The 27,751-nt window shown below is 45.7% G+C and overlaps 2 protein-coding genes across 13 annotated transcripts; one reads left to right on the plus strand and one right to left on the minus strand.

Annotated features, from left to right (window-relative positions):
• Positions 1–356: 356 nt before the first annotated feature.
• Positions 357–27,541, minus strand: P2RY4 (pyrimidinergic receptor P2Y4). Of its 4 annotated transcripts, none has more exons than XR_011535853.1 (3): positions 27,404–27,541; positions 3,420–4,555; positions 357–480 (listed from the first exon to the last, which is right to left on the minus strand). XR_011535853.1 is itself a non-coding variant. In XM_070603942.1 (3 exons), exon 3 carries the CDS (start codon positions 4,546–4,548, stop codon positions 3,490–3,492), a length of 1,059 nt encoding a protein of 352 aa, XP_070460043.1. In that variant the 5' UTR covers positions 4,549–4,555; positions 26,203–26,300; positions 27,404–27,529; the 3' UTR covers positions 1,145–3,489. The 4 variants fall into 4 exon arrangements, 3 of the variants coding, with proteins under 3 accessions (XP_070460044.1, XP_070460043.1, XP_070460046.1); XM_070603942.1 differs by lacking the exon at positions 357–480 and adding an exon at positions 26,203–26,300 and having other exon boundaries at positions 1,145–4,555; positions 27,404–27,529; XM_070603943.1 differs by lacking the exons at positions 357–480; positions 27,404–27,541 and adding an exon at positions 5,094–5,153 and having other exon boundaries at positions 790–4,555.
• On the plus strand, positions 6,981–25,445 carry ARR3 (arrestin 3). 9 transcript variants are annotated; one of them, XM_070603935.1, is made up of 16 exons: positions 6,981–8,214; positions 13,610–13,647; positions 13,931–13,961; positions 14,112–14,172; positions 14,375–14,419; positions 19,486–19,685; positions 19,806–19,865; positions 20,050–20,117; positions 20,788–20,923; positions 21,109–21,193; positions 21,454–21,526; positions 21,907–22,044; positions 23,567–23,650; positions 23,919–23,942; positions 24,126–24,178; positions 25,282–25,445. In XM_070603935.1, the coding sequence occupies exons 2-16, from the start codon at positions 13,631–13,633 to the stop codon at positions 25,293–25,295; spliced, it is 1,089 nt and encodes a 362-aa protein (XP_070460036.1). In that variant the 5' UTR covers positions 6,981–8,214; positions 13,610–13,630; the 3' UTR covers positions 25,296–25,445. The 9 variants fall into 9 exon arrangements, with proteins under 9 accessions (XP_070460036.1, XP_070460037.1, XP_070460041.1 ...); XM_070603939.1 differs by having other exon boundaries at positions 8,187–8,214; positions 13,931–14,009; XM_070603938.1 differs by lacking the exon at positions 6,981–8,214 and adding an exon at positions 9,371–9,502 and having other exon boundaries at positions 13,931–14,009.
• Positions 27,542–27,751: the final 210 nt, after the last annotated feature.

A 27,751-nucleotide genomic window follows, 5' to 3' on the forward strand; every position in this document is an offset into this window, starting at 1 on the left:
CGCCGGTTCGAGTCCGAGGCGCAGACATGGCACTGCTCGTCAGGCCACGTTGAGGCAGCGTCCCACATGACACAACCACAAGGACGTGCAACTAAGATATACAACTATGTGCCGGGAGGATTTAGGGAGATAAAGCAGAAAAAAAAAAAAGAATATGTTTAGATATATAAGAAAACCACTAAGATGTCAGTTGGAGAAGGATATGAACAGACAGTTCACACAAGAGGATATGCAAATAGTAAGCCTATGGGAAAGTGTTTAATCCCATGAGTATCAAGGAAATGAAATTGATGAATAGTGTTTAAGCCATCCAAAAAGATTTCTTATAAAGTCCAAGCTAGAGCTGCAAGGGAACTGGAACACTCATGTATTATTGTGGCGCTGAAAATTTATGCAGTCCTTTTGGAAATCAAGATCCATAAAAATGTTCATGCTCTGATCTGGTAATCCCACTCCAGGAGACTTGTCCTACGAACAGAACTACAAAGAAGAAAAAAGCCATACGCATTAAGATGTTCAAAGCACAGAAAAATTGGGAGTTATCTAAATGCCCAATAATAGGGGAACAGTCAAATAAAATATAGCCTACAAAAATGTAATTTTATGCAGCCACTGAAATGATAAACATGAAAGACTGTAGCACAAGGAGAGTATTTACAATAAAAAGTTTCTTAAGAGCAGAATTTTAAGATATACATACACTATGATTACATTTATGTAAAATATATATATATATAATACAAATTGAAAAAGCACAGAACATGGAAAAATGAAAGCAATTGTCTAGGGTTTAGAAGTATAGATGAATATTTTATTTCAAAATTTCCTTTGATATTGTCATAGTGGAATTTTTTAATGTTTTTATAAAAAATTTTAAAGAGGACATGCAACGGGGTCAAGTGAAGTAGAGAAGTCAAAGAGGATGAAGGTAGAGAAAAGACCATTAAACGTCTTCCTTATGAGGTCATTTGTGTTATAGGTACAGAAAAGTGTAGGAAGGAAACCAGATTCAGAGAGTTAAGGGGGTGACTCTGGTGAGGAAATGAGGTTTATGGTACTCTTTCTAGAAATGTGACAATGAAATGAATAAGATGAATAGAAGGGTAGCTAGAAGAGATAGCAGGGTCAAGGTAATAGTGGTAACACTTTATTTTTGTTTAGTTGGGTTTTTTTTTTACAGATGGGATGAAATCAGTTATGGAAGAGACTGAAAATGATGAAGAGGGATAAACAAAGGAACTAGAAAGAGGGCCACCTCTTATTCTGGGACTGGAGGGAAGAAAGGGAGAAAGACAAGATGGATATAGAAGTAGAGTTAACATGAATGAAGCAGAGAGAAGTTGAGGTATTAGATCTCAGTTTTGCAGGAGGCAAGGTAACTCTTAAGGGGTCATAGGGTAGGATGAAGTTGGGGCCTTGAGAAGGCAGAAAAGACAGGAAACAGTTGCCCTGGAATGTTTACTAGGAAGTCAGCAAGCTAAGAGGAATGGGGGCTTAGATGAAGTTCAAAGACGAAGTTTCAGTGGGTCAAGCCAGCCTTGTCCTCTGGCTTCATCTGCTATCTTCTCCAGTCCTAGGAGACAGAAGAAGATTGGCCTAAGGTGAAAGTCAAGGCATTTAATTAAAGTGAGAATGTGAGAGAAGGCAGCCCTAAAGTAGCAGACCACAAAGTCTGGCCAGTTAGTCTCAATTAAGCATAAAAAAGCTAAGTGGACTTGAGAAATGGAGGAGGCTGGGTCAGTTGTGATGGAGAGAGCAGCTTTACTGGGTGGGACTGATGGGTAGGAGAGATGATAGGCAAGGAGGCTGCGATCACAGGAATACACAGGAGAGAGTGCAGATGAGGAACAGGGTATGTAACAGTCTAGGCAGTGGCCATGAGATTGGGAGACTAAGAAGAAGGTCAGTTCATTTACTCCTAACAGAAGGGGTCCTGGGTAACAGGCAGGTTCTGGATATCCAGGGAGGAAGAGGGAGCACTTAAAAGAATGCAAAGAGGCACTTAGGGCATTGAAGTCATTTTGTTCCTGCAGACCAGTCCCAACCTTCCTCTCCAGAGAGACCCCTTAGCAGCAAATAGGCAAGTAAGAGATCAGAGACAGGTCAGCAAGGGTAGCGAGGGTAGGGCAAAAAAAACGGGAAGGCTGAAGACTCAGGAGACCAATGCGCTAGAAGGTGATTTCAGAGGGGGTGCCTAGAAGTGTAAGCCCACCCTTCTCACAAATGCCAGCTCAGAAACTCTTATTTCCCAAGGCTTGGAGGTTAGCTCCCCAAGTTCCATACTCTGCCGCCCCCACCCCACCCCCCGCCATCAACTCCCATAAGCCCATAAGCACTAAGACCACGCTGGTGGGAAGTGACTGGATGGGAGACTCTGAGGGGAGCCGTCCAGTTCCAGTTCCCTGCCCTGGCCTTGAAATCCTAAAGCTTGATCTGCAACAGCTGGTTACAGATTTATCACGTATCTAGGGCAGAAGCTAGAGAAAGGGGAGAGGCCAGTGCAGAGCCAGCTCTGGGCATCGATCCCTGTCACCACCCCAACCACTGCACAAACCTGCTCCACCCCTTCGTGCCAGAACTTACAGCCATAGACACAAGAGCTCCTCCCTCTCATTCTGAGCCATCCCCTCTTCCTTTCATTAAGTATGAGAGCTGTCAAATATGCTCTCAGCAAATATCGTAAAGGAGGTCCATCCCCATTTCTGGTCCAAAGGCTATCAGCTTGGGCCCCACCCCCTGGGGCTCCTCAGGGTCCCCCCGCCCCATGGTATGACGCAGGGCTCCCTCTCTACCTCGTGGCTATACACCAGTTCAACAGTGCCATGCCTCCAGCTGCATGTGGGGACCCTGACATGCAGGCTGTCTGGGATTGTGCCCTATTTTAGCACCTTGGTAGGCAAGGCTATCCTGTCTTTGAGGGGAAACTAGGAAGTGGGTGTGGTTGCTACATATGTCACATCCTTGGCATCTGTGATATACTGTTGCCCCCACTTCCTGACTCTGACTATCACCAGCAGATAAGCCAGGCCAATCCTGAGATTACTTCAGCTTCTCCACCCCTCCAGTTGAATGCTCTGGTCTGGAGGAACACATGCTACACAAGGATGTGCAGGAAAAGGGAGGGGGAAGGAGGACTGGGGAAGATTTCCAGGAAGGCTTATAGGATCAAGAAACAGGACAAATGGCCCCAGGAAGAGGACAGAAACAAAGAGAAAGAAGTAGAGGAGGAAGAGCGGCTGCTACCCACTTTGGCTAAAAAGGAGAGGCCAGCTGAAGGGTTTATGGGCATCACACATGACTTCCCTGGCTTCCTCTAACCCTCAGGGTGAGGGCCTCTCTCCAGGGCCTGGAAAAGAGGAGGAAGCAGCCATATCATCACATGTCACTACTAGGTTCCGTCGCCTCTACCCTGCACTCACCCCCTTTTCTCTCACTTCCTGGCTTCCAGTGTTACAATGTACCTGCCCTAGGGGTAGGGCACCCTCCGTCCTAGGGGGTGGCTGTCCACCTGCAGCTGCTATCCTCAGGCAGGGACACCAGTGCCAGGGAGGAGGCAGCCATGGGGGGCCGGGGGCCGCCACGACTGCAGAGCTGCCAGAGCTGACGTCGATACTTGTTCCCAGTGAGCAGGTAGAGCACAGGATCCAGGCAGCTGTTGGCACTGGCCAGGGGCCGAGTCACTTTGTAGACCACGTTGACAATGTTCAGCACCTGGCAGTCAGCTTCCAACAGCCTTGCCATGTAATAAATGGTGCGGGTGATGTGGAAAGGCACAAAGCAGACAGCAAAGACAGTCAGCACCACAGCAATGGTGCGGAGAGAACGCAGACGAGAAGATGACTGGGCAGCCCCTGGCAAGGGCCGATACAGGCGCCGGGCCATGAGCCCATAGCAGACAAGAGTGACCAGGCAGGGCACGCCAAAGAGCAGCCCCATGATTGCTGAGCTGAAGTACACATAGTGGTCAAATTCCTCAGGCCGAGTGGTGTCATGGCACAGGATGGTGTCCCCCTTGGTGCTGGTTGTGACAAAGAACAGGTTGGGTACAAGGCAGCTGGCTACGACCAACCAAACTGCCAGGCAAAGAAGGCTTGCAAAGTGTGAACAGCCCCAGCGTAGTGCCTGCAGCGGGTGGCAGATGCCCAGGTAGCGGTGTACACTGATGCAGGTGAGGAACAGGACGCTGCAGTAGAGGTTCCAATAGAAGAGAAAGCGGATGAACTTGCAGAGCCCAGGGCCAAAGGGCCAGTGGTTGCGGGCTGCATAATAGTAGATGAGTGTGGGCAGCGACAGCACATAGAAAGTGTCTGACAAGGCCAGGTGGAACATGTAGGTGGCCGTTGCATCCCAGGGTCGGAGGCGAAAGAGGAAGAGCCAGAGGGTAGGGGCATTGAGGCCTAGGCCCAGCACAAAGACAACTGCGTAGCTTACAGGCAGCAGGATGAACTTGAACTCCTCATCAAACTGGCAGTCCAGCTCCACCTCACTTGTGCCAGGATCTGTGGTCAGGCCTAGGGCTGTGGGCAACGAGGACTCTGCATTGGCCATGGTCCCCCTAAAGGTGGAAAGGGCAGAAGTGAGGGTGACTGGATTTCCCTGCCCTCCCCCAAGCCCCTTCCCAGGGCAAAAAAAGTAGAGAATGGGGAGGGCAGTGTTTGAAGGATTAGAGGAGCTGAGAGGAGTGCATTCAGGTGCAACCCAGGCCAGCCTGGCCCCTGCCCAAGCTCTCTTGGTCCAGCCCGGGGAGTGGTGGGCAGTAGGCAGTGCTGGGGCTCAGGAGGGCAGTCAGCGGATTTGGGTTGTTCTCATTCTGCAGCTGACTCTGTCCTTCAGAGCTTGGCTAGCTGAAGGGGGTGGAGACTTACCAGGACTGTCCAATGTGGGAAGACACCCAGACCCAAATTATCTCCTAGCTCATCACAACAGCTGTGTCCCTGTGAATAGGGCATCTCTCCACATGGTGACTTCATCTCTCCTCTCACCCTCATCCCTGTGTCTCCATACTACAGTTACCTCTGACATCTTCCCCCAGCCTGGTCTAGCCCAGGAAACCCATCGCCACCCATACCTAAGAAACTTGGCACGTCTCCTACCTGGTCCCCTTGAAGCTGAGCCCAGCTGACTGTCACCCTTCCCTTTGGCAGCCAAAGGGCATATCCAAGGGGGCGGGGTTAGGGGTGGGGCCTATCCCTCCTCCTGTCCTGGGAGATTGTCAGAGCTAGAAAGGCTCATTGAGATCTTCTAGTCCAACCCACTCACTGTACAGATTGCGAAACTGTGGCCCAGCGAGATTACTATTTAACAGCTTCTAAATGACTGTAGGAGGGAATATACAAGGAAATGTCTGAGTTTACAGATGAAGAGCCAGGCCACTGGAGATAACTAAAACTATAGGAAGTTTGTACAAATCTGTGCAAGTGTGCAGAAGCGTGGGAAATGAATACTAACATGGGCAAGTGCAAGATAACATATTGAAAAATTTTAGAAAATCTGAACTACTGATGTAAATCTTAACTCCATGTGCATATAATTATAACAAATGCTTATACAGCACTATGTGCAAGGCATAGTTCTAAGTGCTTTATACTTATTAACGGCCCCACAGGCTCTCTATGAAGAAGATATTGTCCCTACTTTGTTGATGAGAAAACTAAGGCACAGAGAGTTTAAGTAGTTTGCTAATTAGTGGTACGGTCAAGGTTTGAACACAGGCAGGTGTGCCTTTAAACCAGGCATCCATGTCCTAATTGCCATGCTTAGCTGCCTTTCTAAGCCCCTGGCCATAGTCCAGGAAGGATAAAGAAATATTTCCTGAGAGCCTACTATGTGCTTTATCAAGTTCAAGGCACTGATAGTTCACTAGTAGTGAACAAAACAGACAAAAATCCCTACTCTGCTGGAGCTTGCATACTAGTGGGAGGGAAAAGATAATAAAATTAACAAGTAAAATATACAGATTGTGATCGTTGTTATAGAGAAAAATAAAGGAGGAAGGGGGAATAGAGAAGGAAGGACAAGGGGAATAAAGAAGGGTGCTGTTTTAAATATTAGGGGGACTGTTGAATAAAGACCAGGTGGTTGTGAGGAAGAGGAAACATAGAGAGTTTGGTGGGGACCAGATCATCAAGGTCCTTGGAAGCCATTGTGAGGACTCCTTGTCTTTTACTTTCAATGAATGGGAAACCATTGGGAGTTTACAAGAAAGTGTCAGAATCTGATTTACATTTGAGAAGGATCACTGCCTAGCTTTACGTTGAGAACAGACTGCAGGGCTTGGGGTGTGGGAGGAAGACCAGTTTGGAGGCTACTGCCAATAGAGATGATGGTAGCTTAGACCAAGGTGGTGGAAGTGGTGAGAAGTTGTGAGATTCTGGCTAGATTGTGAAAGTGGAGACAAGATTTACCGATGTGGGGTATGAGAGAAAGAGAGGTGTCAACAATGACTCCAAGACTTCTGGCCTGAGCAACTGGAAAAATGGACTTACTGTTGACAGAGATGGGGAAGGCTGCGAGAGGAGCAGGTTTGGGGAAAGACTGAGAGTTCGTTTTTCATCCTGTCAAATTTAACATGCCTATTACACACACAAGAGGAGATGGCGAGGAGGCAGTTCACTCCTCCCCAAGGATGCTAGCCAGCATGCTTCCCTTACAGATTCCACCCCTTCCTACACACTACCGCTCATCCCTCTCTATTACTCCAGGAGCCCCTGTCTGAGTACAGCAGAGAAAATGCAGAGAGCAAGCCTACATGTTCGAGAGCTGAATGCCGGGGAACGCCAAATTGTCAGGAGCTCTGGGCCTGGGACTCCTGGGGCTAACTAAGGCTCCGTGATCATGAGGTCTTAGGCACAGGAGGTAAGCTCTGGGCCTGGAGGACTCGAAGCATGAGGTGAGTGGTGCTCTCGGGGAGGAGGAGCAGGCTGGAGCAGAATCCACTCTGAAGGGAGCTGGGAAGCAATGGGAACTTTGAACCTGACCTTCAGGTCCTGAAAATGTTGCCCAGTTGGATCCTGAGAGTGAGAGGAGGAGGGAGGCCTTCAAAGGAGGCTCTAGAATGGAGATCCTTCCTCTGTGGCAGGGTGAGGGGCACACAGAAGATAGGCATGGAGGAAGCAGTCGTAGCCTGAGTCCTAGACAGCTGACTGCTGTGATATTACATAGAAGGTCCAGGTGTTTGGAGCCAGGCAGACTTGAATTCAAATCCTTATTCTCCCACGTATTAGTTGTGCGACCCTGGACACCTCTTTGTAACTTAGTTTTCTCACCAGTGAAATGGGGATAATAATACCATCTTTAGGGTTTCCTGAATATTGAACTGGTTAGTAGGTGTGAAAACACTTTGTAAACCATATGATGTTGCTAATCTACAAGGTATTTTGTACTATCACGTTGGTTCCAGGGATGAAGCTGGCCTCTTCAGAGGAGGACAAGCATGATTTGAGGCTTAGCATACACCCACGGGGACATTCCATCCATACACTAGAGATGCCCCAGTCTGAGCCAGCTTCCTGCTCCTACTGCTTCAAACTGGCTTAGCTCTGCTAGGTTTCTGCTGGTCCCCGGACACTGCTGCTGCCACCACTGGCCCCCAGCGGCTACTTCAGGAAAAGACCTCGCCCAACATTCCTCAACCCGACTACTAACGCCCCCATGGGCCAAAAGGAATGATTTGTGCCTTATGAAACGCTGCAGACCAGACTCACTCTCTTCTACGAAACTCTTCCCCACTTTCATTTCTGGGACTTTGCATTACTCTGGTTCTCCTATTCCTCTGGATGTCCCCTCTGACTCTTTCCCTGGCTCCTTCCACCAAACGTGACCCTTCCCCAGGGCTTAATCCTAGAGCCTCTTTTCCTCTCTCCTTTCCTCCCCTCCCCTCTTCTCTCCTTCCCTCTCCCCAATCTCCCCCTTTTCCCGGACTCCACCATTTCTCTTACTCTCTCTCAACATCTTTCATGATTTAACTTAGAAGTTATGAATAATTATAATGACCAATGAGACTCTAGCATACAGGTCTCTCGCTAATCAAAATTTCTCTCTCACAGTCTTATCACAATTGATTTCTACTGAGATTATGGCACATATCACAAACTGCCTAGAATTCTACTCATTTGTATTTCTGTCCATCTCCTCCTGATCTTCCCACCCCTACAGCAGACCCAGCGCTCCTTGAGGACAGGCACCTGGCTTAACCTCTTTCCCACAGTCTTCCAGGTAAAGTTATGATTACATATGTTGCAGGTACTTTTTTTTCCAAATTGTATGTCTCGTTGTCCAAAAAATTGCCTTTCAATTCAGAGTTAAGAAAACAGATACCTTGCACATAGTAGGTGTGCAATACATGTTTGTTGAGTGAATGAATGATTCAGTTATAGTTTGTTGAATTGAATAATTCCCACATCTATAATCTAAGCCCTGCATATATTGTTTGCTGTAGGACATATCCACTTGGGTATCTCATTGACATGTAGAATTTAGTATGTCAGGCAAAGTTTCTTGCCTTCTTCCCCCTGACAGAGATAAATAAGATGTATGGATACCATTGTTGCTGACACCCTTCCGTTCCCCTACTCCTTCAGTCTTTCCAGTCCTCTCCCTCTTGGCTCCTCACATCTAATATTCATAAATGTCTTGATGACAGTTTCTCTGCAATGTTTGCTATTTCCTTGGGGCCTAAAGAAGGAAAAGGAGGAAAGGCATGGTTTCTAATCTCTTTCTCTGAGTTGAGGGAGGGGCAACGAAGGAGAGGGAGGGAGAAGGAAGGGAGGAAGGAAAGGGGGAGGGAAAGAAAGAAATGAGGGAGGGAAGGTAAGTGAAATAGTGAGGAAAATGCAGGCTTTGGAGTCAGACAGACCTAGAGTTTAACTCTGGCTCCGTCATCTACCAGCTATATTACTGTGGATAAGTCTTCCCGAACCTCCATCTTCTCAAATGTAGAATGCGGATACTAGCACCTATCTCGTGGTGAGGAGAAAATGAGGCAATGCGTGTAATGCATAGTGTCTGGCAGTTATCATCCTCTTCGGCATTAGGAATTAAAATATAGGTGAATTTGGAGGGTGTTGGAGGTTAGGAAATTCACCCCAATTGCTTGAGTTTTCTTTAGGAAGTGAAAAAATGAGGTCACCTGCTAAGAATAAGGTGCAGTGTGGAGTGGAACAAGACAGTCACTCAGCCTTGATGGAAAGAAGCAGTAACGGGAAACTCTAGATAATCCAAACTTACGAGTAAAATCATGAGAAAGTGACTGGCTCCATATAACTGCACCCAAGTTAGCCTTGTCCGGGTGTCTTTTCTGTAGCGGTCCATTTAGTCTTTCTAAATGTCTGTTCTTCGTCTCCAGCAAGGCTGTTAACAGCTTTAGCGCAGAGACCAGGACTGCTGTGTCCAGCACCTAGGACAGCGTGGGAAGCTTCTGTTTCTACCATTTGATTCATCTGTCTCCTTCCCATCCTCCCTCACTGAGCCAGCGCTGTCGTCCAGATTCCACTTAAGTCTGCTGGTATGCTTCAGTTGCAATGACAGAAAATTCCAATTCAGCTGACAGAAAAATAAGGAAACTTATTATCTTGCATCTAAGTCCAGTAATGGGCAGCTTTGGAGCTGGCTAATTCAACGATTCAACGTCATTTAAAAAATCCTGATTCTTTCCATCTTTCTGATCTGCAACCCTCAGCATCTTGTTTAGCAACTCTCATGATCACAAGCTGGCTGTTGCAGTTCAGGCACTGCATCCAAACATGGTCATATTCAACGGTAGGAGAGGAAGGCCTCTCTTCCTGTGTGTTTATTTTTATTATTACTCAGGAAACCTTTCCCAGAATCTTCCTAGCATACTTCCCCTCACATCTCAGTGGCCTAAATTTCATCATGCCTATAACTAAACTAGTCACTGGAAAGAGGGATGAAATGACCATGACTAGCTTAGAGGAGCAGAGAACTATGTGGAGGAGGGTGGACTACCTAAAAAAGGGGGATTTTGCCCACAAGAAGGAAGGGGGAGTTGGCTATTGAGTTGATAAACAATCCTATCTGCTATAACACCTTAATGAATAACCAACCCCTTCCTCACTCAGAGAGCTCATCATCACTTCCTAACTGGAAGTCCTGGTTGGGAATATGATTGGGGATGCAGAGTGAGGGTGGGTAAGGACCTGAAAATACCTCTCCCATCAGTCTATCATAGGGGCCAGAAGCTCCATAATTAGAGATGCATTCCTTTGCCTTCTCACTCTTGTCTCCTCATAAAATGCAAATACTCTTGCTCAAAATGAAACTATGATGACAGCTCTCTTTGGGAGACTACTAAGTGAAAGGGACACAAGAAATTTTCTGGGGCAATGGAAATGGTCTATATCTTGATCTGGGTGGCAGTTATACGTGTGTATACATAGGCGTATTAGTTTCCTGTTGCTGCTGTAAAAAATTGGTGGCTTAAAACAGTACACTTATTCTCTTACAGTTCTGAAGGTCAGAAGTTCAAAATCAGTTTCCCAGGGCCAAAATCAAGATCTCAGCAGGGCTGCGCCTGAACTGCAACAGCCACCTTGCAACCACGAGAGACTAGGGGAGAAGCTGTGTTCCTGTCTTTTCCAGCTTCTAGAGCTGCATTCCTTGACTGCGGCCCCTTCCTCCATCTTCAAAGCCAGCAGCACAGCATCTTGCTTCAGTCCTCATATTGCCCTCTATCTCTGTAGTCAAATCTCCCTCTGCTTCCCTCTTACAAAGAGACTAGTGATTACATTTAGAGCCCACTCAGATGATCCAAAATAATCTTCCCATCTCAAGATCCTTAATTCAATCACATCTGCAAAGTCCCCTTTGCCAGATAAGGCAACATTCACAGGTTCCAGGGATTAGGACCTGATATCTTTGGGGCCATTATTCAGCCTACCACAGGAGGTAAAAATTCATCAAGCTGTGCAATTAAGATTTATGCATTTTATTGTTTGTGAATTATATTTTAGTCAAGAAATGCACATACTCCTGGAAAAGAGATAATGATTTCAGTTCAATCATAATAATGAATTAATTGACCTACTAGATCTACTTTCTTTCTGCTAGAGGACCAGGGACCTGAGTTGAAAGAGGAGATAAGCCTCAAGTGTGGGTCTAAAGACAAAAATGAGCTGAGGGCTAGTCCAAAGGTACATTCATTCTGACTTTTCACATTCCCCACAGACACCAAACTTGGCAAGTATATGACTCTTTCCTGTCTGTCCAGCATTAGTTTCAATCCCACTATGGTCCCTGCAGTCTGGGCCTCTAGCTTTCCCTGAAAATCCCTAAGAAGAGAGTTACAGCAACTAAATGGCAAGGCCCTGGGGTGCATACTGGCAAGGAATGGCAAAAGCTAACACAGGTAGCTGTGCAAAGGGAATAGAGGACAGCCTTCCAGTACCCACAGTGTGGAGCGGGAGGCAGGGAAGGCCCAGCCCTCTTAGCCACAGCCATAGGCATCCTCTGAGAAATGGACACCTGTTGCAAAGGGTGAGGGCTGCGTCTACGGATAGATACTACAGATGAGCCAGCTCAACGGGGAGGTGAGAGGGGGAAGGGTCCTGTATCCCCAGAGCTTGGAGGTTCTGTCTCTACATTCTCCATGTCTGTGAAGCCTGGGCCTGGGGCTGGGCCCTATGGGAAGGACAGCCAAGAAAGGAAGATTACTTTTGTTGCTGCCATTGTGGGGGTCTTGGCAGCTGTAGGACAGAAATATCTCTAATTCCATGAGCGGTCATATGAGGCAAGGGAAGCTGCTTAGAGCCTATAGCACGGACTTAGTTTCAGGGATTGGAGAGAGTCAAGAGAGCTGGGGGTAGGGTTTACTCTAGGTGGGGGTGATACAGATGTCAATCGCCTAATCCCTCCACATACAATATCTTGCCAGGAGAACGTGCCCCTGGGCCAAGAATCCTTTGTTACTTTCCTCTCCAACAAGAGAAGTTCAAGGCTCACAGACATGTGCACACAGCTCAATACACTCAGCCTCCCATTCCCCACCCCACCCCCATTCAGGAGATTTACTCCTGCTGTGCACCTAAGCTGGGATAATCAGAGTTTCTAAACATCAAGCTTCAAGAGTCCCAAGTCCCAAGCGGTGGGGGGCTGGGGAAGGGGTACTCTTTCCCATACCCTTGGCTTTTGTGTGGCCTGTAATGGCTGATCAAGAGATATAGAAAGATAAGTGTGACACAAGGCTCTCCTTTCAGAATCACAAAGGCCTAAACTTTGAGCTCTCCTATTTCTAGCCCTCATCATGCTTTTCCTTTAATGTCTTTGACTCCCCTTTGATCCCAGTGCTCAGGTTCAAAGCCTCACAAGGCCAAAACCCTGTAGTTTCCCTTCTCAAGCTCCCCTGATTTTAACACCATCAGATTCAACTCCCTACCCCCACCCTGTCCCAGCAGCAAGAGCCTTCTAATCTTTTAGCTACTAATCTTTTAGCCACTAATCTGCTTTCCAAACTCTTGGCACCTGAGCTATTTATAAAACAGTGTTTTATGCCCCCCCCCGCCCCCCGCCGTCAGAACCCTATTCTTCTCCCCTGACCCCCACCAATCTAAACACTCAGAGGACCTTGAGTATAAGAAGCTGGGGAGGTGAGCATAGCAACCAGAGCTGGAGACGTATGTGAGCTTCATCTCTCTCCCCAGGTAATAGTCCAAAGTCCTCTATTTCCAGCCCATACTAGGTCCCATATCCCTTTCCCTTAGCACTATCCCTTTCCCCCCCTTAATATATCAAGGAGCACTTGAGGGGCACCTCTCCTGACAAGCTAGCTGGCAGGCACTCAGGCTGAGACACCCTGCAAGAGACCTCTGGAAGCTCCCCTAAGCTCACTCCTTTGGCCAAACCTAATATGCATCAAAGAGAAACACTAGAGAGACATCTTCCTCTCTCTAAGGGTCCCTACTCCAAGGCCTAGCACCTGGGGACATGGATGGGGATAAGGATGGGCAAATCTAGGGAGGTGATGAATGGGTTCAAAGAAGGCTTTCAACCTTCATAGAGATTTCTGCCACCAACAACCAAGAGCATGAAGGCACCAACCCCTTCTCTCCCACATCTTTCTTCCTTAGCTGAGGATTAAGGCCACTGTGATTTGAACTCAGGCTCAGAATCCATTGCAGGAGCAAAAGCAGACAGAATCCATTTTTCATCCATTCATTCTTGTATCTCACAAACACGTCTTGGTGCCTTCTGTGTGCCAGATCATGTCCAGCCTCATCCAGTCCAATTTTCCTCACACTTTTCTGGATGGAGACCTCTCTCCAGCCCCTTTCTAGACAAGTTCCTTCTCTCTGAAGGCTCTCAAGAGTGCCCCAGCTATTCCAGGAAGCCCAGCCCTTTCTGGAGAATAGACAGTATGGTTAGTCAACAATTTGTAAAAAATAAGGAGTGTTTTTCCCCATGTCCAGGATGGGTGAGAGTATGGCTGAATAAGTAACCTTGGCAGGAGGGAGAATAAGAGTCACTTGATGGTGGTGAGGTATCTATCTAAGGAGGAAAGGTTGCACCTCACTAGGTGTGTCTGGGTGGTATACCAGAGTCGGGTAAGGAGAATAAAGACTAAATGACTGAGCCTTCCTCCTTCTTTCCCTCTTTCCAGAAAAGGCTCAACATCAACTCCATGGCCAACACCTCCAAGTAAGTAAGAACTTCTAATTCTCTGATTCTGTGACTTGTCGCCTACCCAAACTCAAGTAATTGCCTTTAGGGTAGAGGGATTTCCAACCTCTCTGCAACTGTGGCTTGGACTCTACCCCAATTCTCTCTACCTTTGTGCCATTTCGTGCTCTTTGGACCTCTTCTCCTAATCCCAGGAGTATTTCCTTTTCTCTTCACTTACCTTTCTTTCCTCTCCCTTCCTCTCCTGTTCCCTTCTCTCCCAATCCCTCTCCCTATCCTTTTTCTGATTTTCTCCTCATAGAGTGTTTAAGAAGACCTGCTCCAATGGGAAGGTGAGAGAACTTGGCCCAGCTGGGCAAATAAGAGGGTAAAAGGGATAGGTGGGTATATCCTTCAAGGTCTCAGAGGTTTGGGTTGGGGGATTCAAAGGGATCCATTCAAAGATGATTATGAAAATAACATGGGAGGTTGTTCCACAACAGCTTTCCATCTACCTGGGGAAACGGGACTTCGTGGATCATGTGGACACAGTGGAACCCATTGGTCAGTGAGTCCAAAAAACAAAAGAGCCTGAGGGGAAGGGAATGGGAGAGAAGGAGTGAAAGAAAGCCAAGAAAGGACCATGCAGAAGAGGAAGCCAATTTAAGGGGAAAATGGGAGGAACCATTTCGGGGATCAACTTCTGTCTCATGGTCTGAGAACTTTTCCTGACCAGGGTGCCTGCCATCTCTCCCTCTCTCCACAGATGGTGTAGTCCTGGTTGACCCTGATTACTTAAAAGGCCGAAAGAGTAAGTAAAAGTCCCTGTTGGTCTTGGTATGTGCCAAGGACCCCAAACTGAAACATCACAGATGCCAGACAAGTAACCTGAATGAGTGGACTGGACGAGTGGACCAGAGGGGTATAAGAAAACCAAAAAGTGGTGGGAACTGTGAATGCCTATCTGGTGGGGGCTAAGAACTGTGAGTTTCAGCCCAGTGTGGCCACATTTTCTGATCCTTAAAGAGGAACTGGAAATGAAGGTCAAAAGGAGATCTTTAGAAGCCCAAAGTCTGAAAAGATTATGATGCCCCTTCTCCAAATAATATTCAAAATAGGTATATTTCTAACGCACAAATAAAATTTTATTTTTCAAAATTACACAAAATTTACATGTGTGCTGAAATTAAAATAGTTTCTTTCTAAAATTTTTGCTTTGCTGTTATCTGGACATGGGCTTAGACTACCTATGGAAAGATCCACTCCACCAGAAATCCATATTTTTATGCAAATTTCCTGATTTTCAAATGTTGGCAACTAATTAAAAGATTTTTAAATGCTTGGATAGATCAAAAAACTTTATTTTTCCATAGGCTAAATGTGACCCTCAGGCAGCCATTTTCCAACCTCTGGTATATGTCTTTCCAACTCTCCTTTTGTGTAGGGAAACCCCTTATCTTTTCTGTAAAACAGAAAAAAATAAAAACCCACACAGAAAAAACAATAACTACAGCAAGTAACAGCAAGAGACTTTACTCTGGCCACAGTTCTTTAGATCAAGATTACACTGAAACATTTTTTCCACTGCTTTTTTTTCCTTTTAATTTTTACTCTGTGATCCAATTAGATTGAAAATTGGTTTTGAACTGAAAAAGGCTCAAAACAAACTGATAAATACTAGTCCAGATGTAACCTTTCGATATTGTGGAATAAAATCGCCTTAATCTCTCAGAATACACAGTGTGGCTAAGGAGTCCAGCCAGTTTTCAATATCAGAGGAAATTTGGGGTATAGCCAGTAAATTTTTTTTGTATTCTTTTTAGGAAGACTAGCCCTGAGCTAACATCTGCCAATCCTCCTCTTTTTTTTTTTCTTTTTGCTGAGGAGGACTGGCCCTGAGCTAACATCTGTGCCCGTCTTCCTCTATTTTATATGTGGGACGCCTACCACAGCATGGCTTGCCAAGCGGTGCCATGTCTGCACCCATGACTTGAACTGGCGAACCCGGGGCTGCCAAAGTGGAATGTGCGCACTTAACCGCTGAGCCACTGGGCCGGCCCCAAGCCAGGAAATTACACAACTTATTTAAGACTCTCAATTACTCTGTATTGCTAAAACCTAAATAATTTTTTCACATCCCTACAAAATCTTCAGAATAACCTACAGAAAGAAATCTTTAGTTTAAAAAATGCATGTTGATCCAGGAATAAGATACGTTTTTTCCTTTTATCCTACTCTGATGTCCTTTAGTAGAGTTTTGTATTACCATTCGAGTTGCAAATATTTCTTAAATTTATTCCTTAGCTCTTTTATATGTTTTGTTACTTTTATAAAGAAACTTATTTTTCTATCGAAGTGGATTTATTCATGTAAAATACACTTACGCTGTACCATTGAGTGATAACGGCCGGTTGTAGGGCAGTATATGTGGTTGCGTGAATGAAGTGTTGTATAACAAAAATCTATCTGAAATCTCTTGGTATTATTTCTTACAACTGCATGTGAATCTATGATGATCTCAAAATAAAAAGTTTAGGGCTGGCCCGATGGCATAGTGGTTAAGTTCACATGCTCTGCTTCGGCGGCCCAGGGTTTGCAGGCTCAGATCCTGGGTGCAGACCTAGCACCGCTCATTGAGCCATGCTGTGGCAGTGTCCCACATAAAATAGAGGAAGACTGGCACAAGTGTTAGCTCAGTGACAATCTTCCTCAAGTAAAAAGAGGAAGATTGGCAACAGATGTTAGCACAGGGCCAATCTTCCTCACACACAGAAAAATAAAAATAAACAAAATAAAAAGTTTAATTTCAAAAAGGCAATGAGAGAGAAGTCATAAAAGGCCTAAGGTGGCCTTAGGTTTATAGAAACAAACAAAGCTGGGAAGCAAACACAATAGATATTAATAGCAGTTATCTCTGGAATATGATGTATAATGGTGGAGCATTGATTTATCTTTTGGTTTATATTTTCTGATTTTCAAACAATTAATAAGTATTATTTGCATAATAAACACAAATATAAATTAATACTTTAGAATAGATATTGAATTAAAAAAATTAAAACAAGCTATTTCCTAGCACAAAAAAGGATGATTCTAAACTGCCAGAGAGCCAATAAGATCTTGGGGGAGGTGGTGATACCCTCCCCACATGCCAACTGCAAGATGTGCCGAGAACAACTCATCCGATTAACACCCTCACCTCAGAGGTTACTCCATACTCTTCTGCCTCACCCCTCCTGATCTTTTCCTGTCTTAGTCCTCATTTCTTTCATTTCCTCCCTCCCCCTGCTTCCTTCCAGCCACCTCTTTTCCTCTCCTTCTCATCTTTTCTGTCTTTTCCTTTCCTTTGTCCTTTTCCTTTTCATTTTCTTTCTCTCTCCCTTCTCCCACTTTAATTGGTCGTAATTGAGAACCAAGGTGAATTTATTTGTTTTATCTTTTGAAAATTGTTAAGTTTGTCTTCACTATAGAAAAATTAGAAAGTACAGATGAAGGAGAGACTGCAATCCTATCACTCAGAGATACTCACTAATAATATTTTAGTTCATATTTATTCATATTTTCTGTGCAAAAATTCTATATTTTTATTAAAAATGCTATACTATACATAATTTTTTCTAATCTTCTTTTTCATTTATGTCAACATATAAAAATCTATGAATTTTTAAGTTGCCTAGTACTATATTGTATGGGTGTGCTATAACGTCTTTAGCCAATCTTCAATTGTTGGACATTTTGTGCTCTTATAAAGAACTCTGTAAAGCACACACTTGTATATATATCTTTTCACACCTGTCCAATTATTTCTTTAGACTAAATGCCTAGAAAAGGAATGAATGGCCAAAGGGCATTCCCACATTTTTAAAGCTTTCCATTGCCAAATTGCCCTCCAAAATGTACCAATTAACTCTCTCTCCTGCGATGTATGAGGCTGCCCATTGCCCCAGTCCTTATAAACACTACCATTATCACACTTTCAGTCTTTGTTGTATCTTTTGAATATAGATTAATTTTTATTGTTCTTAATTTTAAAAGCAGACAATATGGTTGTTCAATATTTTGATCTCTTAAAAATACTAAAATAAGTTGCTTTCTACTAGTGGGTGCCTGTTGGTAGTCTTCTTTTCTTTACAGAAAACTTTCCTTTTCTTTTCTTTAAAGAAGAGCTTTTAAAAGGGCTCCTGATAGAAATAAGATGCTCCATCCCTGTTCGACATCTTTCCTTCCCTTGATCTGTCACTCTGTCCTTGGACAGGTATCCCTCTGTGCCCCATGCCACACTCCATGAGGGCATTAAAGAGGCTTTCCATCTGCCCCTAATCTTAGGTACCAGCTGCAAAGTATGCATTCAATTATAACTGTTTCATTTCTGCCAATATTCCCACAATTATCATCATCATCATCTACATTTATAATTATTTTCCAATTTCCAAAAGGATTTCTTATACATCAACTCCTCACAACCGTCCCATGAGTTAAGTTGGGCATGCATGAGTCTGGGCCTTGGAGTGAGACAGGCCTGGGTTGAAATCCTGGGCCGTCACTTAACTGCTCTGAGCTCATTTTCTCTACCTGTAAAGTGGAGATAATAATACTTCAGAGGATTGGTGGCAGGTCTAAATAACATATGTAGAGCTCTTAGTGCAGTCCTATTATTGACAGGTGAAATAACTGAGGCTCAGAGAACTGAAGGGATTTGTACAAGTCATAGTCAAGCCCAGGGATTCTGACCCTAGAGAATTACGTAATGAATACCCTCTACCCACCACCTAGCTTTAAAAAGAATTACAGCAACAAACTGAAGACTCCATGCATCCTTCCCTAATCCCATTCCTCTTCCTCCCTCCCACCTCCTTCTCTCCTTGCCTCCACCCAGGTAACCACTATCCTGAATTTGGTGTTTATTATTCTCACGATGTTTCTATACTTCTACTCCATATCGATATGTCTGTGAGCAACTCTGGTATTGTTCTATATGCTTTTAAACTTTATATGCACAGTATCAGATTGTGCATATCATCCTGCAGCTAGTTTTTTTTACTCAATAGTTTTTGAGACTTAACCATGTTGATACATGGAATTCTAGTTTATTTATTTTAAACTCAGTTTAGTATTCCACTATATGAATATACCACAACTGTATTACCTATTTTCCCATTGATAGATATTTAAATTACTTCCAATTTTATGCCATGACAAACATTCATGCAATGGACATTCTCATATCTAACTCCTTGTAAACATGAGCAAGAATTCCTCTAAATTCTCCTTAGGTCATAAGATATGAGCAGATTCAGTTTTACTAGATACTGCCAGTTTTTCAAAGTGGTTGTAGTAATACATGCTCCCAATAGCAATGCGTAATCAACTCCTATTGCTACAGATCTTCACCGACACAGTATGGTCAGACTTTAAAATTTCTGACAATCTGATGGGTGTGAAATGTTATCTCATTGTGGTTTTAATTTGCATTTATCTGATTACTTAGGAGACTGGACATGTTTTCATATCTTATTGGCCATTCCATTTTGCACTTCTGCGAAGAGCCTATCTTTGCACACTTTTATATTGAGATATTTTTATTTTTATTATTGACTTGTGGGAGTTGTTTATAATTACAAATGCTAACCTTTTGTCTGTTGTATGTGTTGCAAATATTTTCTCCCAGGTGTGTACTTGTTTCATTGTTTGTAAAGACTCTTAATGTAAAGAAGTTCTAAATTTTGCTGTAGTCAAATGTATTAATTCTTTTCTTTATGGCCGCACTGTTTCTATCATATTACATTGTCTCTCCGTGTCTTCCTATGAGCCATTTAAGACCTCCTTTTCCCTTCAGGCCTGACTCCTTTGTCTCCCCTCTGTCTCCTTTGCCTGCAGTGTTCGTTATGTTGACTTGTGCCTTTCGCTATGGCCATGATGACTTGGATGTGATTGGTTTGACATTCCGCAAGGATCTGTATGTACAGGTCCAGCAAGTGGTCCCCCCTGAGCCCTCCAGCCCCCAGGGGCCTCTCACAGTCCTACAGGAGCGACTGCTGCACAAGCTGGGGGAAAATGCTTACCCCTTTACTCTGCAGGTACTGACCCCAAGTCCTGGGCAAGGTTTCCAGGGAAAATTAAGAGAGGAAGCTAAAGCAGGAGAATAGGGGAAAACTGTCTCTATTTCTTCTGTTGGCTGACCTCTTTCTCATCTCTAGATGGCTGTCAACCTGCCTTGTTCGGTGACACTGCAGCCAGATCCTGAAGATACAGGAAAGGTGAGGTCTGGGTTCTGAGAAAGTTGGACAGATGGTTAGTGCTGGGAGGAGGGACAGAGGGACAAGTGGACAAGACTGAAGAAATAGACAGCTAAGGGATGAGGTCAGGTATTTCCTTACATGCCCATGAGGAAGGGAGGGGTAGTGTTGGAAATGAGTTCTCTTTGTCTCTGCCCCTTTGCAGGCCTGTGGGATTGACTTTGAAGTGAAAAGTTTCTGTGCTGAAAACCTGGAGGAGAAAATCTCCAAGAGGTATTCTCCTTGGTCCTTTCCAAAATCCCTGCCTCCAGCCTGCACCAGGAAACAGCTCTTCTTCTCAGGACAGAAGCGGCGCTACTTCTAACCTCCATAGCACCATCATTACCAACTCAGATGCCCAGTTCTGATTCCCCTCTGAATTTTCTTCTTTGCTCTAGGGCAAGGGTCAGTAGACTTTTCTGTAAAGGGCCAAAAAAGTAAATATTTAGGCTTTGTGAGCCATATAGTTTCTGTTGCAACTACTCCACTTTGCCATTGTAGTGCGAAAGCAGCCACAGATACAACGTAAATGAATGAGCATGGCTGTGTTCCAATACAACTTTATTTACAGACACTGAAATTTGAATTTTATATAATTTCCAACTGTCATGAAATATTAATTTTCTTTGATTTTTTTCAACCATTTAAAAATGGAATAACTGTTCTTAGCTTGTGGGCCATACAAGAACAGGCAGCAGGCCAGATTTGGCCAGTGAGCCATAGTTTGCTGACCCGTAGGTCAATGTAGGTCTAGATACCTACATTGAGGGTCTAGAGGAGTTCTATGAGGGAGGCCTTCCTCCCCCTTTACTCCCCAAGCAAAGACTGGGCTATGGTGTTGGCATGGGAAAGGTCTGTGGGTCCCAAAGGAGACTTTCTAGCTAACCCCTTGGCCTCTACTCAGAGACTCCGTGAGGCTGGTGATTCGGAAAATACAGTTTGCACCCCTGGAGCCAGGCCCTGGCCCCTCAGCCCAGACCGTCCGCCGCTTCCTTCTGTCAGCTCAGCCCCTACAACTCCAGGCCTGGATGGACAGGGAGGTTTGTGACCCCCACTTCCTGTCTCCTACCCCGCAACCCCTCTGAAACCCTTTCTTCACTGATTTTCTACTTGGGTAGACAGGGTGTAAGCCAGGGTGGCGATAGCACTAACGGAATAGCAATTCTAGGTCTTGACCCAGGCATTCTCATTCCAACCTTGCGATGGGCCTCTCCTCCTACTTCAGGTTCACTACCATGGCAAACCCATCTCTGTCAATGTTTCTATCAACAACTGCACCAACAAGGTCATCAAAAAAATCAAGATATCAGGTGAACCTCTTTTCCTATTTCCTGCACCTGGTCCCAAATCCACAGGTCTTTTTCCAAAACTCTGCCCCACTCACCCAGTCTGCATTCGTCTAGGCTTTCCCTCCAATGCAGGCTTATCAATATAAGTATCTTTGCCCATGAGCACATTTTAGTGCATCATGCATAGTGTGCCCATGTATAAGGTCACTCCTGAGGGCAGTGAGTCGGGGTCTTGAGGATTACTGACTGATTATCGTCATGTGCTTTTCCTGGCTGTTCAGTTGACCAGACCACAGATGTTGTCCTGTATTCACTAGACAAGTACACCAAGACTGTGTTCACTCAGGAGTTCACGTGAGCTGGCGCTGCGGCCGGGGTCAGAGAACCAAAGGGTGGGGTGATGGGAAGAGGGCTGGAGGCAGAGGAGGAATTGGGGTAAGAAGGAAGTGGGTAAGAGCCCAGGACTGAGGAAGGTCAAGGTGAGGGCTGACATGGAGAAAGGGAGGGATTCCCAGGAGAACTATAGGGAGAATACCTACAAGAGGATCATCAAAATGCTGAGAGAGGGAAGGGGCATAAGGATTTCCCACCAGAGGGAATTCTTCCATTCTCCACAGTTAGACAAGCCAGCTCTCTGGGATACTCCAGTAGATTCATGAACTTATGCAAGATATTCTTGGGAATGAAGGTACCCTTAGTTGGCAAGCCTAGCCTAAGTTCTTCTCCTTTCAAAGGGAAACTATAGCTGCCAACTCCAGCTTCTCCAAGAGCTTTGCGGTCACCCCACTCCTGGATGCCAAGTGCCAGAAACAGGGCCTGGCACTGGATGGCAAACTCAAGCATGGTGATACCAATCTGGCCTCCAGCACGATGTAAGCTCAAATGTAACTCCCAACCTCCATTTTCTATCCCTAACACATTCTGCATGCTATATGTATAGTTCTAAGGCTTTACCTTCAATGAAGCCTACTTATTTTTTAAAATGTCCCTAGGCTAGTGTTCAGAGATCCCTCTGGGCCTGAGGGCCAACGGAAAGCTAAGTAATACCCATGGGACCAATGGCAGGCTTAGGTCAAAGGCAACAAGAAAGGAAAAAGTGGAGAGGACAAATTCCTTACGTTGTATAATACTTCACAGTTCACAAAGGTCTTACACATGTACTATGTTATCTTCATAAGAATCCTATTAAAGTAGGGTGGATAGGCGTTCTTATTCCATTTTACACTTAAGGACCCTGAGGCTCAGAGAGATGAAGGAACTTGTCTAAGCTTGCATAGCTAACAACAAGTGGCAGAGGGAGAACGGATTCTATCACATGGCATCTGGCTCTAACTCTGTAATCTCTACAGTAGCTACTCTCTAGGGAAGATAGATAGAAATGGAGTAGAGGACTAGGAGATGAGAAATGGAGGAAAAGGAGGACAAAAAAGGAGAATGATAGGAATTGACAGAATTCTATCAAGTCATTCATTTGGTCCTATGCCTTCAGAGGTCCTAGTGTTAGATGTGTCTTCCACCAAAAACCATCTGACAAGTGTTAATTCCCCTACCTCTCCTCATGCCTTATCAGTCATGTAGCTATAGACTGTTATCGCTAGAAAGACTCTTAGAAATCATTCAAACAGCATTATTTTATAGATAGAAGATCAGCATCCCAGAGCAATGAAGAGACTTTCCCAAGATCATACAGATTTCTGTGTCTTGCTTTTCAATCAGCGAGTTTTTTATTGAGCATGTTACATGCTCATTCCCATGCTAAGCAACGTGGGAAGATACAAAGAAGTTTATGACAGTCTCTGCCTTCAGTCAATTTATGGCCTAGATGAGGAACAAAGAGGAGTGAAAATACAATCTAACAGTTAAATGTTAGTACATGTGGTTCAGATTATAAAGCCAATAGAAGTTAAAAGAAGCCAGCACAGCTGGAGAGAGTTTCCTGGCAGAGATAGAATGAGCTGAATCTTGAAGAATGGGTAGGATCTGGATATCAACAGAGGAAGAAAAGAGCATTCTAGATTGGCAGCACAGCATGGGCAAAGGCTAGAAGGTGGGAATCTGCATGGCATGTTCTGAGGCATGGAGAGAGGCTCTGCTGAGGTTGTATCCCAGGTGTTAGGGACTTAGGGCAGAAAAAGTTAGGAAGGTCAGGTGGGGCCAGATTATTAAGAGTCATGAAAGCCAATCAGACTAGTTACATTCAGAGAGGTAGGCTCTTGAGCAGAGAGTGACAAGGTAAAAGTGGTTTTAGGAAGAGAAATGTGGTCCCAATGAGTAGGAGAGATTAGAGCCTGGGAGACCTGTTACAAGACAAAAAATGCACAGGAAGGGACTGGGGGACTGAATGAATTACTCCCCCCCCCCCAAACACACAACAATGAATACTACCACCTTCAGTCTTCGACCTGGAATGGACAAGGAGCTGCTGGGGATCCTAGTATCCTACAAAGTCAGAGTCAACCTGATGGTGTCCTGTGGAGGGTGAGTGAGGGTTCAGGATCTGTCTGGGCAGGGGCTGGATCTGTCTCGCTTCTGTTTTCCTTCCAGTTGTACTGACCCAGTCAAGCTGTTCCCCACCCTTTCTCCCAGACCAGGTTCCCAAACCTGTGAGCTCAGTGAGCAAGCCATCGTCCCCTCCAGAAACCCATTCTGTGCCTGAGTTGGCCTTACAATCCCTCAACCTCCAGTAAGATTAGGTTGCCACTTTCCATTGCCAGCTGCTAATTTTAGGGTGTCATTCTACCCTCAGCATCCTAGGTGACCTGACGGCCAGGTAAGAGACTGTGGGGAGGGGAGACTGGGGCAGGAAGGGGAGGATAAGGAGATAAGGAGACCAAAAACCAAAAGAGTGAGGAGGGAGAGTCTGAGGGCATCCCAGGACTGGAAAACTGAGGGAGAGAGGTTCAGGGAGTGGACTCAGATGGAGACCCGTAACTCCACCTTGGGATCCTCGCAGCGATGTTGGTGTGGAGCTGCCCCTAATCCTGATGCATCCAAAGCCATCACAAGGTGAGTGACCAGGTGGGGCTCACAGGAACGGTAGTTTTGAGGGTTGGGGACCAAGCAGTTCTGATCTCATGAAGTGGGGACTGGCAGTTTGAGTAGAGATTGAATAGCAATAGGCAGTTGGGTGTCTAGGTTTTCAGGGGAAGTTGTGTGTGTGTGTATTGTGTGTGTGGGAGGGAGAAGGTTAATAAGGGAGGGGGGACAGTAACAAGACATTTCTTCAGGGAACTGAAGAGCCCCTTATCAGCTTCAGCTCCATTTTTCCCTCCCTCTCCATGCTTGCTACAGAGGCTGCTAGGTAAGGAAATGTAGGCCTGGAAGCCACATCCCCCTTCCCCCATGGCCACCCTCCATTTCATGACGAGGGAAATGTTAAAAAGCTTCCCTGGGGGTCGGCCGGTGGCACAGCAGTTAAGTGCGCACATTCCACTTCGGCGGCCCGGGGTTCGCAGGTTCGGATCCCAGGTGTGGACATGGCACCACTTGGCAAGCCATGCTGTGGTAGGCGTCCCACATATAAAGTAGAGAAAGATGGGTACGGATGTTAGCTCAGGGCCAGTCTTCCTCAGCAAAAAGAGGAAGACTGGCAGCAGTTAGCTCAGGGCTAATCTTCCTCAAAAAAAAAAAAAAGCTTCCCTGGAGTATTGCTCTCAACACATGTGCAGTGGAAACATATGGTTTAGCCTCATGTCATAGTTCAGTGCTTTTCACATGCCCTCCTTTCCCTTTCTGCATCACCTGCCCTCTCCACCCCCTGCTCTTCTGGGAAGCATGCTTCCCCCTCATCTTTCATTCCACCCCCCTGCCCCTTACTTCTTCCCTCTTTCACTCTTTAATCCCAAGCCTCTTTCCCACCTTCCATTCTTATTTCCCCTCCAGCAATCATGGGGGACTTTTGTGTTGGGAGATTGGGGAAGGACCAAAGGGAAACAAGCCACTGTCCTTGATGGGGGTGGGCTGGGGGTGGGAGACTACTGAGAGGGGGCTGAGGACCTCAGCTGGGAAGCAGGGAAGGGATCACCTCTCTGGGATCAGGAAAAGGAGTGAACATGGAGGACACTCAGAAAGTTGTTCTAACCCTCCATTCCCCTCTGCTGCTTCGCAAGCTCTGAGGACATAGTCATCGAGGAGTTTACTCGTCAGGAGCCCGGCGAGGAGGAGAGCCAGGAGGCTTTGGCGGCAGAGGGAGATGAGGGGAGCTGAGCACCTTGCTCTGGTGCCTCTGTGTGGGAGCCGCTCTGTAATGCTCTAATAAATTGGCTTGTCCAGACATGCCTGGTGATCTCTTTGCTATTTCTTCCTCCTGGAGGGTAATGGAACTAACAAGAACAAGCGCCCTCTCTCCCTGTCAGTGATTAGATTACTCTGTAGCAGGTGCTTTTCCCTAAGTGACCCCCCAAATTCCCTCTGGCATGGCCACTCGCCCTCTGTGGGTCCTTCAACTTTCCCTTTGCGCCCTGGCCATCCCCGCCACCACCCCACCACTCCATCAGTGATCACCCACTGCCCCAGCTGCTGGGAGCTGCAAGGCCTGCAGGCAGGGCCTGAGGGGGCATGGCCGTGTGCCCAGGCCTTGGGGCTACATCGAAGGTGGCCAGCTTTGATTGAGCGGAGACCACCGTGTGACCTCAGGCAGCGAGTGCCGCTCGCCTGCTGGTGTTGTATGCCTTCGCACATGCGGCCCACAGCAAAGCTTCAGCCTGGAAACCACCCGGAAACCAGACCCGAGGATCAGTCTGTACACAAATACAAAGTTGCGTTCCTGGGGGAGCAGAGTGGTGGGTGTCTGGGTTGGGCCTTGGGGATAGGGACGTGTGACGGTATGGAATGGAGTAGGGGGTTCTCTGGGGAATCAATTTCCTCCTCGCCCAGGGTGACGGCTAACCTACTTATATGCCTCAAAGTGGGGAAGACAAAGATCATCATCCACTTCATGTACAACAGCTTCGACTGCACCTGCCAGGTGAGCCCACCACCAAGGAAGGCATCACACAGTACATTTTTGCCCCCTTCCTTGGCCGACTCACCCAGGGACTCTTCTTGAAGTTATCTAGTGTAAGCATTGAGAAGTTGAGCCAGGACAATCTTCTCAAGAGCCATTCTCCACTTCCACTTCTAAGATTGCCTGGTATTAGGTGTAGAGGAGTGGTACAGAGTGAGTGTGTGACTCTCATTTGCAGGAAACCACTGGAATTGACTTCCTAAGATCATGTACAGGACCAAATAGTGAGTGTTCACTCTCATATCACTAACCCTACACCTCAACCCTTTAGGCCTATTCATCAGAGTAGGGTAGCACCACCCCAGATTATCTGTGGATAAAGAAGGGAAAGAAAAATGTGAAGCCTCCCCAAATTACCAAACCCTGTGCTGTTTCTTTTGCTCTGCCCTCATCTAATCTCCAACTGGAACGCAAAGTCCAAGTGGCCTTGAATCCTTAAATCTGCTGCTCTATAGGGTCTTCCTTAATCAAAACCATGTATTGAGACTAGACCTGTCCTAGGATGGCAGGCCACTTGGTTTGTGGCCATAGCAGTCACTTTTTAGGGATCCAGTTTCCTTGACTCTTTTTATTTTGCCTTTATTAAGTTCTGGCCTTTAAAAGGCTAGTTTCTTTCTCCACCTTCTTTCTAAACACTTGTTTTATGCAAGTTTAGCTGCAGCTATGGGACACAGTTGGTCAGGAGCGTTTTTGCAGCCTAATTCCTAGCTACGTTCACGATTCAACTATTGCAGTGGTTATCTATGACATCACAAGTGGGTGTTAGGCCATGTTTTATGTGAAAAAGGGATTGAGGGACACAATAGGGAGGCTGGTAAGACTAGCAGAGAGGAAGGACAGATACATTACTTTCTCCAAATCTCCACTAAATCTTTCAAATTTCTGCAACACTTTCAATCACAGACATCAATTCTTTCAAGGACACAGCTTAGTGGGTAGATTATTTATGGGCAGAAAGTGGTGATGATGTCATCACCATGTTGGTGAGTAACAAGACTGATCTGAACAACAAAAGGTAAGGTATTACTACAACTTCTGGCATGCCTAGAGCTCAATCTCTATAGGGAGGATCTACTGCGCTCTATTTACTTGGGAGGATTACCAGTGTCAGGGATCAGAAAGGTCATGGGTTCAAGGCTTCTAGGGTTCCTGGTCCAAGAGAAGCATCATCATACCTCAGAGGGCTCTATCCCTATCTACTAATTCTGGGTCAGAAAGGTTCTTACCACTTTCTGGTTGGTCCCTTACATCATTTCTCATTTGTCCAGATGAGTCTCTGCAGAAGAGGGGGAAGAAAAACCCAGACACCTCAATGCAATGTTTACTGAGACCAGTGCCAAAACCAGTTACAAGGTGAAAAGTGTAATACCCATTTCTCTTTATGATACTTCCATTGCACTCTTGTCTCTAGCTAACCACCACTGCTTACTCTTTTGGATAACCTTGGCTTGTCCTATCGTGAGGTGGGGGTAAGGTTCACCTCCCTGTTGTATAGTGCAAAGGTCCAGAATCATGTCTCTGAACTTGACCTTTTATTCTTTTGTGCATCACAATTCACACACACTCAGCTATTC

This window comes from Equus przewalskii, chromosome X (assembly GCF_037783145.1).
Source record: "Equus przewalskii isolate Varuska chromosome X, EquPr2, whole genome shotgun sequence".
Taxonomy (NCBI): Eukaryota; Metazoa; Chordata; class Mammalia; order Perissodactyla; family Equidae; genus Equus; species Equus przewalskii.

Excerpts from the sequence above, each read along its gene's own strand:
- ARR3 (XM_008507287.2), top strand. The coding sequence starts at position 13,574 with ATGACTGAGCCTTCCTCCTTCTTTCCCTCTTTCCAGAAAAGGCTCAAC. Across the intron at positions 19,866-20,049 it reads ATCCTGAAGATACAGGAAAG|GCCTGTGGGATTGACTTTGA; the intron begins GTGAGGTCTGGG and ends GCCCCTTTGCAG. Across the intron at positions 23,943-24,125 it reads CTAGGTGACCTGACGGCCAG|CGATGTTGGTGTGGAGCTGC; the intron begins GTAAGAGACTGT and ends GGATCCTCGCAG.
- P2RY4 (XM_070603943.1), bottom strand. The coding sequence starts at position 4,548 with ATGGCCAATGCAGAGTCCTCGTTGCCCACAGCCCTAGGCCTGACCACA.